Consider the following 12,323-nt stretch of genomic DNA (forward strand, 5'->3'; position numbering starts at 1 on the left):
ACTGCATTAAGTGCTGGGAAGATAGATACAAGCAAATCAGGTTGGACACAGTCCATGTTCCACATGGGGCTCGCACTCTTAGCTCCCATTTTACAGATGAGGCAACCGTGGCAGAGAGTAGTGAAGTGACTTACCCAAGGTCACACAGCAGACAAGTGGCCAAGTGCTTAGTATAGTGCTCTGCACACAGTAAGCGCTCAGTAAATACAACAATGAATGAAGTGGCAGCACCACGATTAGAACCCAGGTCCTTCTGATTCCCAGGCCTGTGCTCTATCCACTAGGCTAGGTTGCGTGGCTCAGTGGAAAGAGCCCAGGCTTTAGAGTCAGAGGTCGTGGGTTCAAATCCCGGCTCCGCCAACTGTCAGCTGTGTGACTTTGTGCAAGTCTAGACTGTGAGCCCACTGTTGGGTAGGGACCGTCTCTATGTGTTGCCAACTTGTACTTCCCAAGCGCTTAGTATCATCATCACCATCATCATCAATCGTATTTATTGAGCGCTTACTGTGTGCAGAGCACTGTACTAAATGCTTTCAGTACAGTGCTCTGCACACAGTAAGCGCTCAATAAATATGATTGAATGAATGAAAGTCACTTCACTTCTCTGTGCCTCAGTTCCCTCACCTGTAAAATGTGGATTAACACCGTGAGCCCCCCGAGGGACAACAACCTGATCACCTTGTAACCTCCCCAGTGCTCAGAACAGTGCTTTGCACATAGTAAGCGCTTAATAAATGCCATTATTATTATTATTATTCTGCCTGTCCTCTACATTTCTGATGCTGTCCTTTGGAAAGCGTGAGTTACTAGGGGGGCAACATCTGAGACCGGGCACATTGGAGAAGCAGCGTGGCTCAGTGGAAAGAGCCCGGGCTTTGGAGTCAGAGGTCATGGGTTCAAATCCCGGCTCCGCCAACTGTCAGCTGTGTGACTTTGGGCAAGTCACTTCACTTCTCTGGGCCTCAGTTACCTCATCTGTAAAATGGGGATTAAAACCGTGAGCCCCCCGTGGGACGGCCTAATCACCTTGTAACCTCCCCAGCGCTTAGAACAGTGCTTTGCACACAGTAAGCGCTTAACAAATACCATTTTTATTATTTTATTATTATTATTATCCCGGGCAGTCAGAGGTTAGGCGTCGGTGGCACAGGCTCGGCAGCTGGAGGCAGAGAGGCTGGTTTGCTCCCTGGAGGACTCAGTTCCCCAAAAGGGAGGAGACACTCAGCCCCCGCTTCAGAGCTTCTCACTTGGCTGCAGTATTGGTGCAGAGATATTCCATTCTGATGCTCTCCTCTTTGAGCCAAAAGGACCACCCCCTACTCCCCCACTAAGGAAGCAGGGTGGCCTACGGGGAAAAACAGCACAGAACCGGGGTCTACCTCAAGCTCCTGATCGATTGTGTGACCTTAGGCAAGTCATACGCTCCCAACTTGTACTTCCCAAGCGCTTAGTACAGTGCTCTGCACACAGTAAGCGCTCAATAAATACGACTGCATGAACGAATGAAGTCACTCAACCGCTTCATGCCTTTGTTTCCTCCTCTGGAAAGTAGGGATAATATCGCTACTTGTACATATTTACTATTCTATTTATTTTACTTTGTTAATATGCTTTGTTTTGTTGTCTGTCTGCCCCTTCTAGACTGTGAGCCCGCTGTTGGGTAGGGGCCATCTCTAGATGTTACCGACTGGCACTTCCCAAGCGCTCAGTGCAGTGCTCCGCACACAGTAAGCGCTCAGTAAATACGATTGAATGAATGAATGAATGAATGAATCCTGCTCTCCCAACCACTTGGATTGCGAGCGCGATGTGGGACAGGGACTGATCTGATGATTTTCTATCTATCACAGTGCTCAGCACAGTACCTGGCACCTAGTAATGCCCATATCACAATGGCCATCCCTCCCACAGCAGCTTCTTCTCGGCTCCCCAGCCCAGGTGACGCGGGGGGGGGATCCCCTCTCCAACTACGTTGGGCCCCCGCCTATTCCTTCCCCACCGCGACTCCGATTATTAACTTTGCAGGTTTCACCCTCCTCTCAGTCCTTAGTCCCCAGTATCACGTCCTACCTTTTTCTTTTTTTCCTTCGGCACGGAGGAATCAGAGTCTTTGGGCAACGACTTTTTCTGTTTCTTCTTGTCCTTGGGGGTCTTGTCCTCTGGAGGGGGCAGAAATGGGGCGGGGGGAGAAATCTCAGCCCTGGAGTTGTCCACTCTGCCCTCGCAGCCTGGAGCTGAAGGGGCCTGGGGCCGGCCTGAACGCCCATCACTGCTACTCTCCTGCCTCGGCACCCGAGCTCGGACGGGATTGGGAAGAGAGGCACAGAAAAAAGGTGGGTGGCGAGGGTTGAGTCGTTGGCAAACGGCTCAGTGTTAACCGAATATGCCCAGGACCCAGAGCCAGGAGCTGGAATGGCAGGCAGTGACTTCTCCAGCAAGCCTCGGTCCTACTCGATGGTGGCTCTGCCCCATCCTCAGCATGCTTAGGACCCAACACCCCTGTTATAGCCCAGATCTCTGGAAGCAGCGGGGCTACTTACTCTTATCAGATTTCTTCTTCTCCTTCTTTTCTTTCTTGGTCTTTGTGTGTCCGGCATCCTCACTCCCCACCTTCGTGGTGTTCAGGTCGTTGCCCAGCTTCTCTTTGGATTTCTTGTTGCCCCGTGCCCCCTTGACGCTCTTCTCCTGGGCGTCCCCTGCCCCCTTCTCTTTTTTCCCTTTCTTAGTCCTCCCGCCTCTGCCTGTCTTGGCCTCTCCCTCCTGAGGGTCCTCCGTTGCCAGCTTCTGTTTTTTGCCCCTGGGTGCCTTGGTGTCCCCGTCCCCCCCAGCCAGTTTCCGTTTCTGGGAGGCTCTGGGCTTCTTGCCCTCCTTGACCTTGGGTGACTTGGCAGCCTTGATGATCTGAGTGGCTTTCTTCTTCTCCTGCTGCAGCAGATCCGTCAGCACCTTCACCACCGAGGCCTGGGCCCTGGCCGTGGCCAAGGCCTCTTCCTCGCTGTCCAGCTCCCCGTCCTCAGAGCTCTCGGCCCCGGGCCTCGCCAGGGACAGCAAAGCGTAGGCAGCTTTAGTCCTCGGGGCGCCCTTGTGGTTGGAAGCGGGGCCGGGCCGGGCCGATTTGGGGTCTGCGGCCGGGTGCCTGGGGGCGACGGGCGTCTCCTTGTCACGAGAGGTCTCCGTTCCTGGGAAGAAGGAAAACGCTGGCTCGCAGGCTGGACAGAGAACACACAACCCTCCCCAAGGGTGTAGATGAGAGGCAGCCCGATGGCCTCTATGGCCTAGGAATGAGTGGGGATGAGGGAGCACCGTTATCTACTCAACTACCACTGGAGATGAGCTTCCTCCCCTTTAGACTGGGACCCGCTGTGGGACAGGGGTGGTGTCCAACCTGATTACCTTGGATCGGCCCTGGTGCACGGCCCAGAGGTAGCACTTAATAAATAATTACCAGCTTAGGTCTGCTTTACTCCCTGGTCTTTGCAGTAGCGAAGAAAGGAATTCTTACGGAAGCCCGACGGCTGTGTGTCTGCACAAGGGGTCACACACTTTGAGGGACTGTAACGTGGGGAAGAGTCACTCGGAGGATTGCAGGCCCGTGGCCCAAACCGAAGCCCAGAAACTGGCTGGGTTTGACCCGGACCAGGGCAAATTTCCAAAGTCCTTTCCTAAGCCCTGGCATTTCCTCAAGGAGACCCGCCCTGACTTAATTTTGAATCTCTCCACTCTATCTCCCAACTGCCCATATGGCACTTGTTTACTCACGGTCTCTTGTAGCCCTCAGGTTCACAGCTTACAAACCCTATTACGAAGCACGGACGTATACGCCTAGCTCCTTCTCCTCCTTTCTCTCACCTGTACTTTGTTTTAGTGTCAAATTCCCCAGACTGAAAACGTCATGAGAGCAAGAAGCATGTCCACGAGTCCCATCGTACTCTCCCTGGCAGTTAATAGTGTTCCACGTCCAGTAAGAGCTTAATAAACACCACTGACTGATGTGATGGGTGGCCCCCCCAACCCTCTCCCCCCAAACTTTTGGGGGTGGCAGTGGGGAGACTGTGAGCCCACTGTTGGGTAGGGACTGTCTCTATATGTTGCCAATATGTACTTCCCAAGTGCTTAGTACAGTGCTCTGCACACAGTAAGCGCTCAATAAATACAATAGATGATGATGACGAGGGCTGCAGAGATGCAGCTGTGCAAAAAGGTGCCCTCCCACAGTCCACTGGGCCGACCACACGCTTTGGGCCGCTTCAACGCAGGGTCCCCAGGCACGCAGGGCCTTGAGGTCCCAATTTAAATGACTGCAGGGCACTCTCCAAGCCACTCATTCCACCCGATAGCCAAGCGAATCCTCCAGGAACCTGCTGCCTTCCCCCCTCAACTCCCTGGGTCCCTGCTCCAGCACATCCTAAGGAGGATTTAAGCCGCTGAGAAGTGTTCTCCAGGTCACTCATTCCACCAGACGGTCGAGCAAATCCTCTGGGAATTTGCTGACCTCCCATAGCAACTTCCAAGGTCCCGGAGGGACAGGAAACAAAGTAACTGCAGCTTGGCACCGCCTCTTCGAAATGCTGCTAAGGCAGTGGCAATGCCAACCTATGGACTCTGTGATGTGAGGAGCTGAAAATTCTGCTCTTGTAGCCACCGTGCCCTAAAGACCTTGCAGGGGAAAAACTGGTCTGGGGTCAATTCCCCCGACCCTACCGACTGGTGCTCGAGGCCATGCCATGCCTCTCTCACCACCCAGATCTCGGCACTGCGGGCAGACGCCTGAGTATCCAAGTGGATTTCTCTTCTTCCGAGGCTCGAAAACAGCCGAGGCTCGACAACAGAGGGTGCTGCTGTCCTGGACCAAACGGAGAGCCGGACGGAGAGCCAGACGGAGAGCCGCCTCCCCGCCTCGGCTCCTGCCCTAGCTCTGGTCCAGCCCATCTTCCCAGAGGGAGTCCTGACTAGGGGAGGTCAGCCACAGTCCTGTTCTTTCCCAAGGCCCAGCTTTGAGGAAGCCAGGGCAAAACTGCCCGGGGGGAATCCCCCAGCTCCAAACCCAAGTTTCCTCCTCCAGCCCAGGCTCCGAACTCACCTGCTCCTACGGGCGGCTTGACCGCCGTCTGCTTGCCGTCGGCCTCGGAATTGCTGCCGCTGCTGTTGTCGCTCGCGGAGGTGGCGGGGACTATCACACCCAGAGGGTTGTTGGCGGCGGCGGTCTTCCTTACCGCAGGCTTCGGAGGGCCCCGGGGAGGTGTCTTCGCGGGCTGGGCCTTGGTTGGAGTGGACTTGGGTGTCGACCCTGGGAGTCTGGGAGCCGGACAGCCTGACAGCAGGGACTGAGAGAGCCGGACGCATCAGAGCAGAGCCCCACCCTGCATCACCCCTGCCACCCACCAGCCAGGCTCCCATTTATAGCCTCGGTGTGGGGGGACGCTGAGGGAGAAGAGGAAATCGATTCTCACGTGCCGGGTCGGCAGAGGGGCAGAGCCACGCCCCAAAGCAGCGTAACTATGCCTCTCTTCAGCCGCCTACCCACCAGTGCTGCCAGCCTGAGAATGCCACATCCAAGTCAGCTCCCAGGAGCCCCAGAGCCCAGATGTTAAATGAACAAAAGAGATCCAGACAGACGGCCGAGTTGAAGTCCCATGGCACCCAGAGGCCCAACCCTCGGGAGGTCTCCCCGTTCTTTCCGTTATAACACCCTGCTGGGAAACTCCAGCCAAGGATGCATGGCCAGGCTTGCAGCCTGCCAGCTCAATCCCCAGTGGAGGGTGCCTACGCAGTGCTCATCGGCTCTGCTGGAAGGCTGGCGGGGCACGGCTGCTGTCCACAAATGCTACTGCCCTGGAACCCCCTCCCCTGCTGCATCCCAGTCCCTTCCAATCCTCCAGAGGCTAGTGTGGCTCTTAACTCCATCCAACCCCTCGCCACCCCTCACGCTATCCCTTCACCCCCTGTAGCCTCAACCACGTGCAGCCTGTGGAACCCAGTTCCCATCATGGGGAAGCTTCCCTTCATCCTTGACCTGGTCCTAACCCTGTCACTACTTCACCTTGCCACCACTGAAGCCTGGCTCTCCCCAGATGTTAGGGTCTCTCCTGCTGCTCTCTCCCAAGGGGGCCTCACCTTCACCCACTCCCCCAGACTCACTGGGAAAAGAGGTGTTGGCTTCCTTCTCAAGCCCCAGTACTGCATACCCACCATCCAGCCTCCTTCATCCCTTTTTTTCCCCTCCTTCAGAGCCCACACCATCCACCTTTACCACCCATTCCAGACTCTAGTAAAGGTCTTCTATCCCATCCCAGATCCCACCTCCAACTTTTTTAACCACTTTGGTCCCTTTCTCAAATTCCTTCTTTCTCCATCCCTACACTGATCCTTGGGGACTTCAATACCCACAGAGACGCTCCTGATGACCCTGCCACTGCACGCTATCGCTCCTCAACTCTACTGACCTCCCGCTCCACCTAACCTCACCCACTCACCAATTTGGACACACATTCGATCTCATCACCTCTAGCCACTTCACAATCTGTACTCTCACCCACTCTAATTTGACCACAACCTCCTCCCCACAAATCTGCAACACTCAACCTCAGGGACTTCTGATCACTTGAACCAACTTTCTCCACTCATCATACATTTAGCCTCCATACCCCAACGACCTTCCCATGACCAAAACAACGCTCTCGACATGACACTCTGTACTGAACTCAACTCACTCGCTCCCCTACCCCTTGCCCTCTCCCTGACTCTCCCATCTCTGTTGACGGCACTACCATCCTTCCCGTCTCACAAGCCCACAACCTTGGTGTCATCCTCGACTCTGCTCTCTCATTCACCCCTCACATCCAAGCCGTCACCAAAACCTGCCAGTCTCAGCTCCACAACATTGCCAAGATCTGCCCTTTCCTCTCCATCCAAACTGCTACCCTGCTCATTCAAGCTCTCATCCTATCCCGTCTGGACTACCGCATCAGCCTTCTCTCTGATCTCCCATCCTCGTGTCTCTCTCCACTTCAATCCACACTTCATGCTGCTGCCCGGATTATCTTTGTCCAGAAACGCTCTGGGCATATCACTCCCCTCCTCAAAAATCTCCAGTGGCTACCAATCAATCTGCGCATCAGGCAGAAACTCCTCACCCTGGGCTTCAAGGCTGTCCATCACCTCACCCCCTCCTACCTCACCTCCCTTCTCTCCTTCTCCAGCCCAGCCCGCACCCTCCGCTCCTCTGCCGCTAATCTCCTCACCGTACCTCATTCTCGTCTGTCCCGCCATCGACCCCCGGCCCACGTCATCCCCCGGGCCTGGAATGCCCTCCCTCTGCCCATCCGCCAAGCTAGCTCTCTTCCTCCCTTCAAGGCCCTGCTGAGAGCTCACCTCCTCCAGGAGGCCTTCCCAGACTGAGCCCCTTCCTTCCTCTCCCCCTCTCCATCCCCCCCATCTTACCTCCTTCCCTTCCCCACAGCACCTGTATATATGTTTGTACATATTTATTACTCTATTTTATTTGTACATATCTACTCTATTTATTTTATTTTGTTAGTATGTTTGGTTTTGTTCTCTGTCTCCCCCTTTTAGACTGTGAGCCCACTGTTGGGTAGGGACTGTCTCTATATGTCGCCAATTTGTACTTCCCAAGCGCTTAGTACAGTGCTCTGCACATAGTAAGCGCTCAATAAATATGATTGATGATGATGATGATGATGCTTATTATTATATTGTACTCTCTTGAACACTTAGGACACTGCTCTGAACATGGAAAGCGTTCAAAAAATACAATTAAGTGACTAGGCTTCTTTTGAGAGCCCCAAAATCCACCCTTGACCTGCCCCAAGATGCTCTCTGGACTTGGGATGAGCCAGGGTAGACCTAGACCCTACCCTCCACCTCCCCACCCACCTGCGAGCTGGTGGACATTACTGGTCAGGAGAGAGTTGGCCCGGGGATGTGCAGCTGTTGTTGTGTGCTCACAGGGCTTAGGGATGGAGCAGGACCCGTGGAAACTCTAAAGGGCTGGAAACTGGACCAATCCTCCCAGGTTCTGCTGCGGGACCAGGACCCAGACTGTTTCTCCCGGGGATGGATGGAGGGGAGGTCAAAACTGGACTGGGGACTGAAAAGTGTTTTGGAAAACACCTGGTTTTATCAGTGCAGGGCACAGTCACCTCCGCTATAATTTGGAGATTATGTCGTCGGAGAATCTCATGTGACGGACACAAGTCAGGCCATGGTAGGTTATGGTTTGTAGAGGTCACCACGACTAATTTTTAGTTGCAAGCTCCTACATTATGGCCTCACACTCCGTGCTTTGATAATGACATTCAGAAAGTGAATAATAGATGGTTGAAAGGAAAAATTATGATCCAAATAAGGTGCTACTACACCCACCAGAGAACGAAAACGGGTACGATTCAGGTGGGGAGGATGAGCGAAAACGCATATGATTTACTACACACACAGATCATGGCAGAACTATTTAAATCTTTGGGGGGCTATTTTAAGCTCTTTTAAGAACATTTTTAGCCAGAACGAACAACGACCACTTGATTCTTCACAGAAACTGAAGAAAAACTATGAGCAAATTTTCCCACGGGCTGTTACAACCCTCTCCTGTTGTAAGTAGGAAACAGGTGACGGGGGGGACGGAGAAGGGAACAAGGGAAAGAGGCTAAATCCGCTTCGCCCGTTTTTTTAGGAAAACAAGTTGACCGACTGACCCTCCCAGTCCCGGGATCGTGTCAGCTCCGTAGGGCCCACTCTTTGTCAGCTCTGGCCTGTCCTCAGAGATTCCCCCATGACTCTAATGATGGACGGCAGTAGCTGTCGCCACACGCCGCTCGAACAATGCGCTAGTGCCAGGCCTTCCACACTGTAAATCCGATTCCTGTTACATCTGACCAGGCCCGTCCACTGATGTCAGCTGCATCCTTTATGATGCATGCCCCATGAAACCATTTCACGCTTAGCTTATCCTCACCATCGGTGGCCTCAATCCTTTTGGCAAATGTTCACTGTAAATAACGGGCCTTACAGACAGCAATAACGCCAAGGACCAACGACTGAGATGTCGCTGAGGGATCTGGTGGCTGGAACAGAATGTTGGTATTATTTTCGTATAATTGCTCAATGCCAAGAGGGAGGTGCGGGGGCGTGGTTTCACGCCGCCAAGAAAATCTCAAAAGCCTGATTATTTCTGCTGCATCAGGAAGTCGGCTCCTCCTGCAACGGCCCCAGAAAGTATTTTGCAAAGACGTGGACGGTCATCTACCCGTTCGTTGCCGGAGAGAAATTTACGGCAAGTCTGGGCCTTATCAAGCCTTTCAGGGTAAATAATAAAACAAGGATGAGCCAAGTCTTCAAAGACGCCACGGCTTCTTCAATTGTTTAAAATGCGGCAGCTGACGTTTTTCATATGGCTCCCGAATGACAAATCGGGGAGACCGTCCTTCTGTTCAATTTCCCTGGGCCTGGCCCTTGAGCTCCTGCTCGCCCACCCGCTTTTGTGCTGCAGAAGCTATGTTTCGTTCCGTTTGGGTTCACTCAATCAATCAATCAATCGTATTTATTGAGCGCTTACTGTGTGCAGAGCACTGTACTAAGCGCTTGGGAAGTACAAGTTGGCAACACTCATTCGCACGCCTAGTATATGAGCAGAGGGCACTGTGGATTCAGAAACCCAGGGCACACCTCATTTCATGGCTTGTTTATGGTCATTTTACACCTCTTCAACATAGCTTTAGCTGCAAACTAAGTGTAGACTGAAACCAGAGACCACATCTACCAACTCCTTTACATTGTTCTTTCTCAAATGCTTAGTACTGTGTCCTGCACCCGGTAAGCACTCAATAAATACCACTGATTGTTATCTTGTTAGCATTTGCACTCCCACTGCTAAAATAATGATGGCATTTGTTAAGCACTTACTACATGCCAAGCACTGTTCTAAACACTGGGACAGAGACAAGGTGATCAGGTTGTCCCACAGGGGACTCACAGTCTTAATCCCCATTTTACAGGCGAGGTAACTGAGGCACAGAGAAGTGAAGTGACTTGCCCACCGTCACACAGCTGACAAGTGGCGGAGCTGGGATAAGAATGGGTTCTTATCCCTCTGACTCCCAAGCCTGGGCTCTTTCCACTAAGCCACACTGCTAGCGGGGAGCTTTATAACTTTGCCACTCAGGGTTACTTCAGTGTATTAAATAGTGCCAAACTGAGCCCCGTGTGGGCCAGGGACTGTTTCTGACCTAACTGTATTGTATCCACCTCAGTGCGTACCTCAGTGTTTGGCTCCTAGTTAGCACCGAACAAAGACCGCAATTATTAAAGTTGCATTAGCACAAAGAGACCCCAAGTTACGAGAAGCAGTGTGGTCTAGCGGAAAGAGCAGGGGCCTCGGAATCAGAGGACCCGGGTTCTAATCCTGGCTCTGCCGCATGTCTGTAGTGTGACCTTGGACAAGTCACTTCTCTACGACTCACTTACCCCATCTGTAAAATGGGGATTAAACCCTACATCCCTCCTACTTGAGACTGGGACCCCATGTTGGGCAGGGACTGTGTCCGACTGATCGATCTGTATCTACCCCAGTGCACGGAACAGTGCTTGGCACACAGTAAGTGCTTAAAAAGTACCATTATTATCATTATTGTACCCTCTCTTTTTCCTCTACTCAACTTTTATACCTGTCAACTGTCGGATCATGTTAGATCTGGCACACGCTGGCGTGGTGGGAAGCACAGTCCCCACTTCGTCAACGGGGCCCCACCCAAACTGTGTTAAAAGGAACAAAAACCAAGTTTTAGCAGAGCTATGACTTTGCCTTCTTGAGGCTAAATGCTTCAGGCTGGCCCCGCTATCCCCCAGGAGGCCCCAGGAAGCCACATGAGCCTCAGTCCTAGTGACGAGAGGGGCCGAGCTGCCAAGGTGTGGGTTTGGAGGGGGGAGACGCCTCTTCACCCCTAAGGTGAAACATCTGCAGAACTAAGGTCTGTGCAGAGACAATTATGCCATGAGGCCAACTGGCCTACCCCATTGTCCCCAGTCAATCAGGACCATCCTCGACCGCCTTTCTCCCCCCGTCCCCACCCTGGGCCTGGGGCCCATTTTACCTGTGAAGGCTCCACCTCCTCTTCACTGGACACCTCAGAGCTCTCTGGTACCATTCCAGCCTCCCCCTTTGGCGTGGCACCTGCTGGGGGAAGTAGCGTGGCAGCCCGTGAAACCACCAGACCTGAGGGACTCTCGGCAGGCACAGCACATGAGCTCCGGGGAGCCGGGCCAGCGAAACTCAAGCCGTTCCCACCACTCCGAACCCGCTCACGGCCCCCGCTGCCTCCATCTCCCTCCCGAACTCACCTCCCCGAAGCCCAAGTCACCCACCGCTAATCGGTCAATACGCTGCTTTCCTTCCCTCTCTGGGCTGCGTGGACAGAGCGTGCGTTTGGGAGTCAGTTCCAGCCCTGCCCCCGAGGCCAATCACCACCTTTCCGGGCCCCCGTTTCCCCGATTTGTAAAACGAGGGCTGTGATATCTGCCTCTCCCACCTCAGGGACGTTACGAGGACAAAACGAGATAACGAACAAGCTCAAGGAGCCCTGCAAACTCCAGAAGTTATTAGTATCATTATTATCAGAGCCCCGCGTAGGCCGGAATTCCCAAATCTAGCATTAAGTAGGTCAGCGGTAGACAAATGCAAGGACTCAACCACGTGAGGAGGTACAGAGTCCCAAGCGGATAGGATTTTATATGCGGGAAAGTTTCCAAAGGGGTGGGACTGAGTCCGGCTACTGGCCGAGGTGTTCCACACAGGAGCCGGTGGTCACTCCCAAGCCTCGGCCTGCTCTACTCCGGTCCCTCCAGCCTCGAGACACACCAACAGGCGCCCACAATTTGCTTTTCTTTCCTCTAGAAAACGACGATACTTATTAAGTGCGTGCTAAGTGTCAAGCGCCGTTCTAAGCGCTGGAGTCGAGATACAAAGTAAATCAGGTTGGACAAAGTCCAAGGCCAAATGGGGCTCACGCTCTAAGCAGGAAAGAGAACAGGCATTGATTCTCCGTTCTCCAGAGAAAAGTGAGGGGCCTTGTCTGAGGTCACACAGCAGGCAAGTGGCAGAGCTAGGATTAGAACTCGGGTCCTCTTGGCTCTCTCCACTAGGCCACGCTGCTCCCAGGGTTCTGCGCATCACAGTGTGGGTGCTGAGCCAATGGCAAACCCCTTAATAATAATAAGGGCATTTATTAAGCGCTTACCATGGGCAAAGCACTGTTCTAAGCGCTGGGGAGGTTACAAGGTGATCAGGTTGTCCCAGGGAGGGCTCACAGTCT

General features: G+C 53.4%; 1 protein-coding gene across 1 annotated transcript in view; it reads right to left on the minus strand.

Annotated features, from left to right (window-relative positions):
* The window catches only part of TCOF1 (treacle ribosome biogenesis factor 1), a 48,669-nt gene that overhangs the window by 2,593 nt on the left and 33,753 nt on the right, over positions 1-12,323 (minus strand). Inside the window, exons 23-26 of the mRNA XM_038772262.1 lie at positions 11,106-11,185; positions 5,081-5,324; positions 2,541-3,179; positions 2,071-2,159 (exon numbers count right to left, since the gene is read on the minus strand). Of these exons, the coding sequence (XP_038628190.1) occupies positions 2,071-2,159; positions 2,541-3,179; positions 5,081-5,324; positions 11,106-11,185 (1,052 nt within the window). The remainder of the gene's footprint in view (positions 1-2,070; positions 2,160-2,540; positions 3,180-5,080; positions 5,325-11,105; positions 11,186-12,323) is intronic.

This window comes from Tachyglossus aculeatus, chromosome X1 (assembly GCF_015852505.1).
Source record: "Tachyglossus aculeatus isolate mTacAcu1 chromosome X1, mTacAcu1.pri, whole genome shotgun sequence".
In the NCBI taxonomy this organism is placed as follows: domain Eukaryota; kingdom Metazoa; phylum Chordata; class Mammalia; order Monotremata; family Tachyglossidae; genus Tachyglossus; species Tachyglossus aculeatus.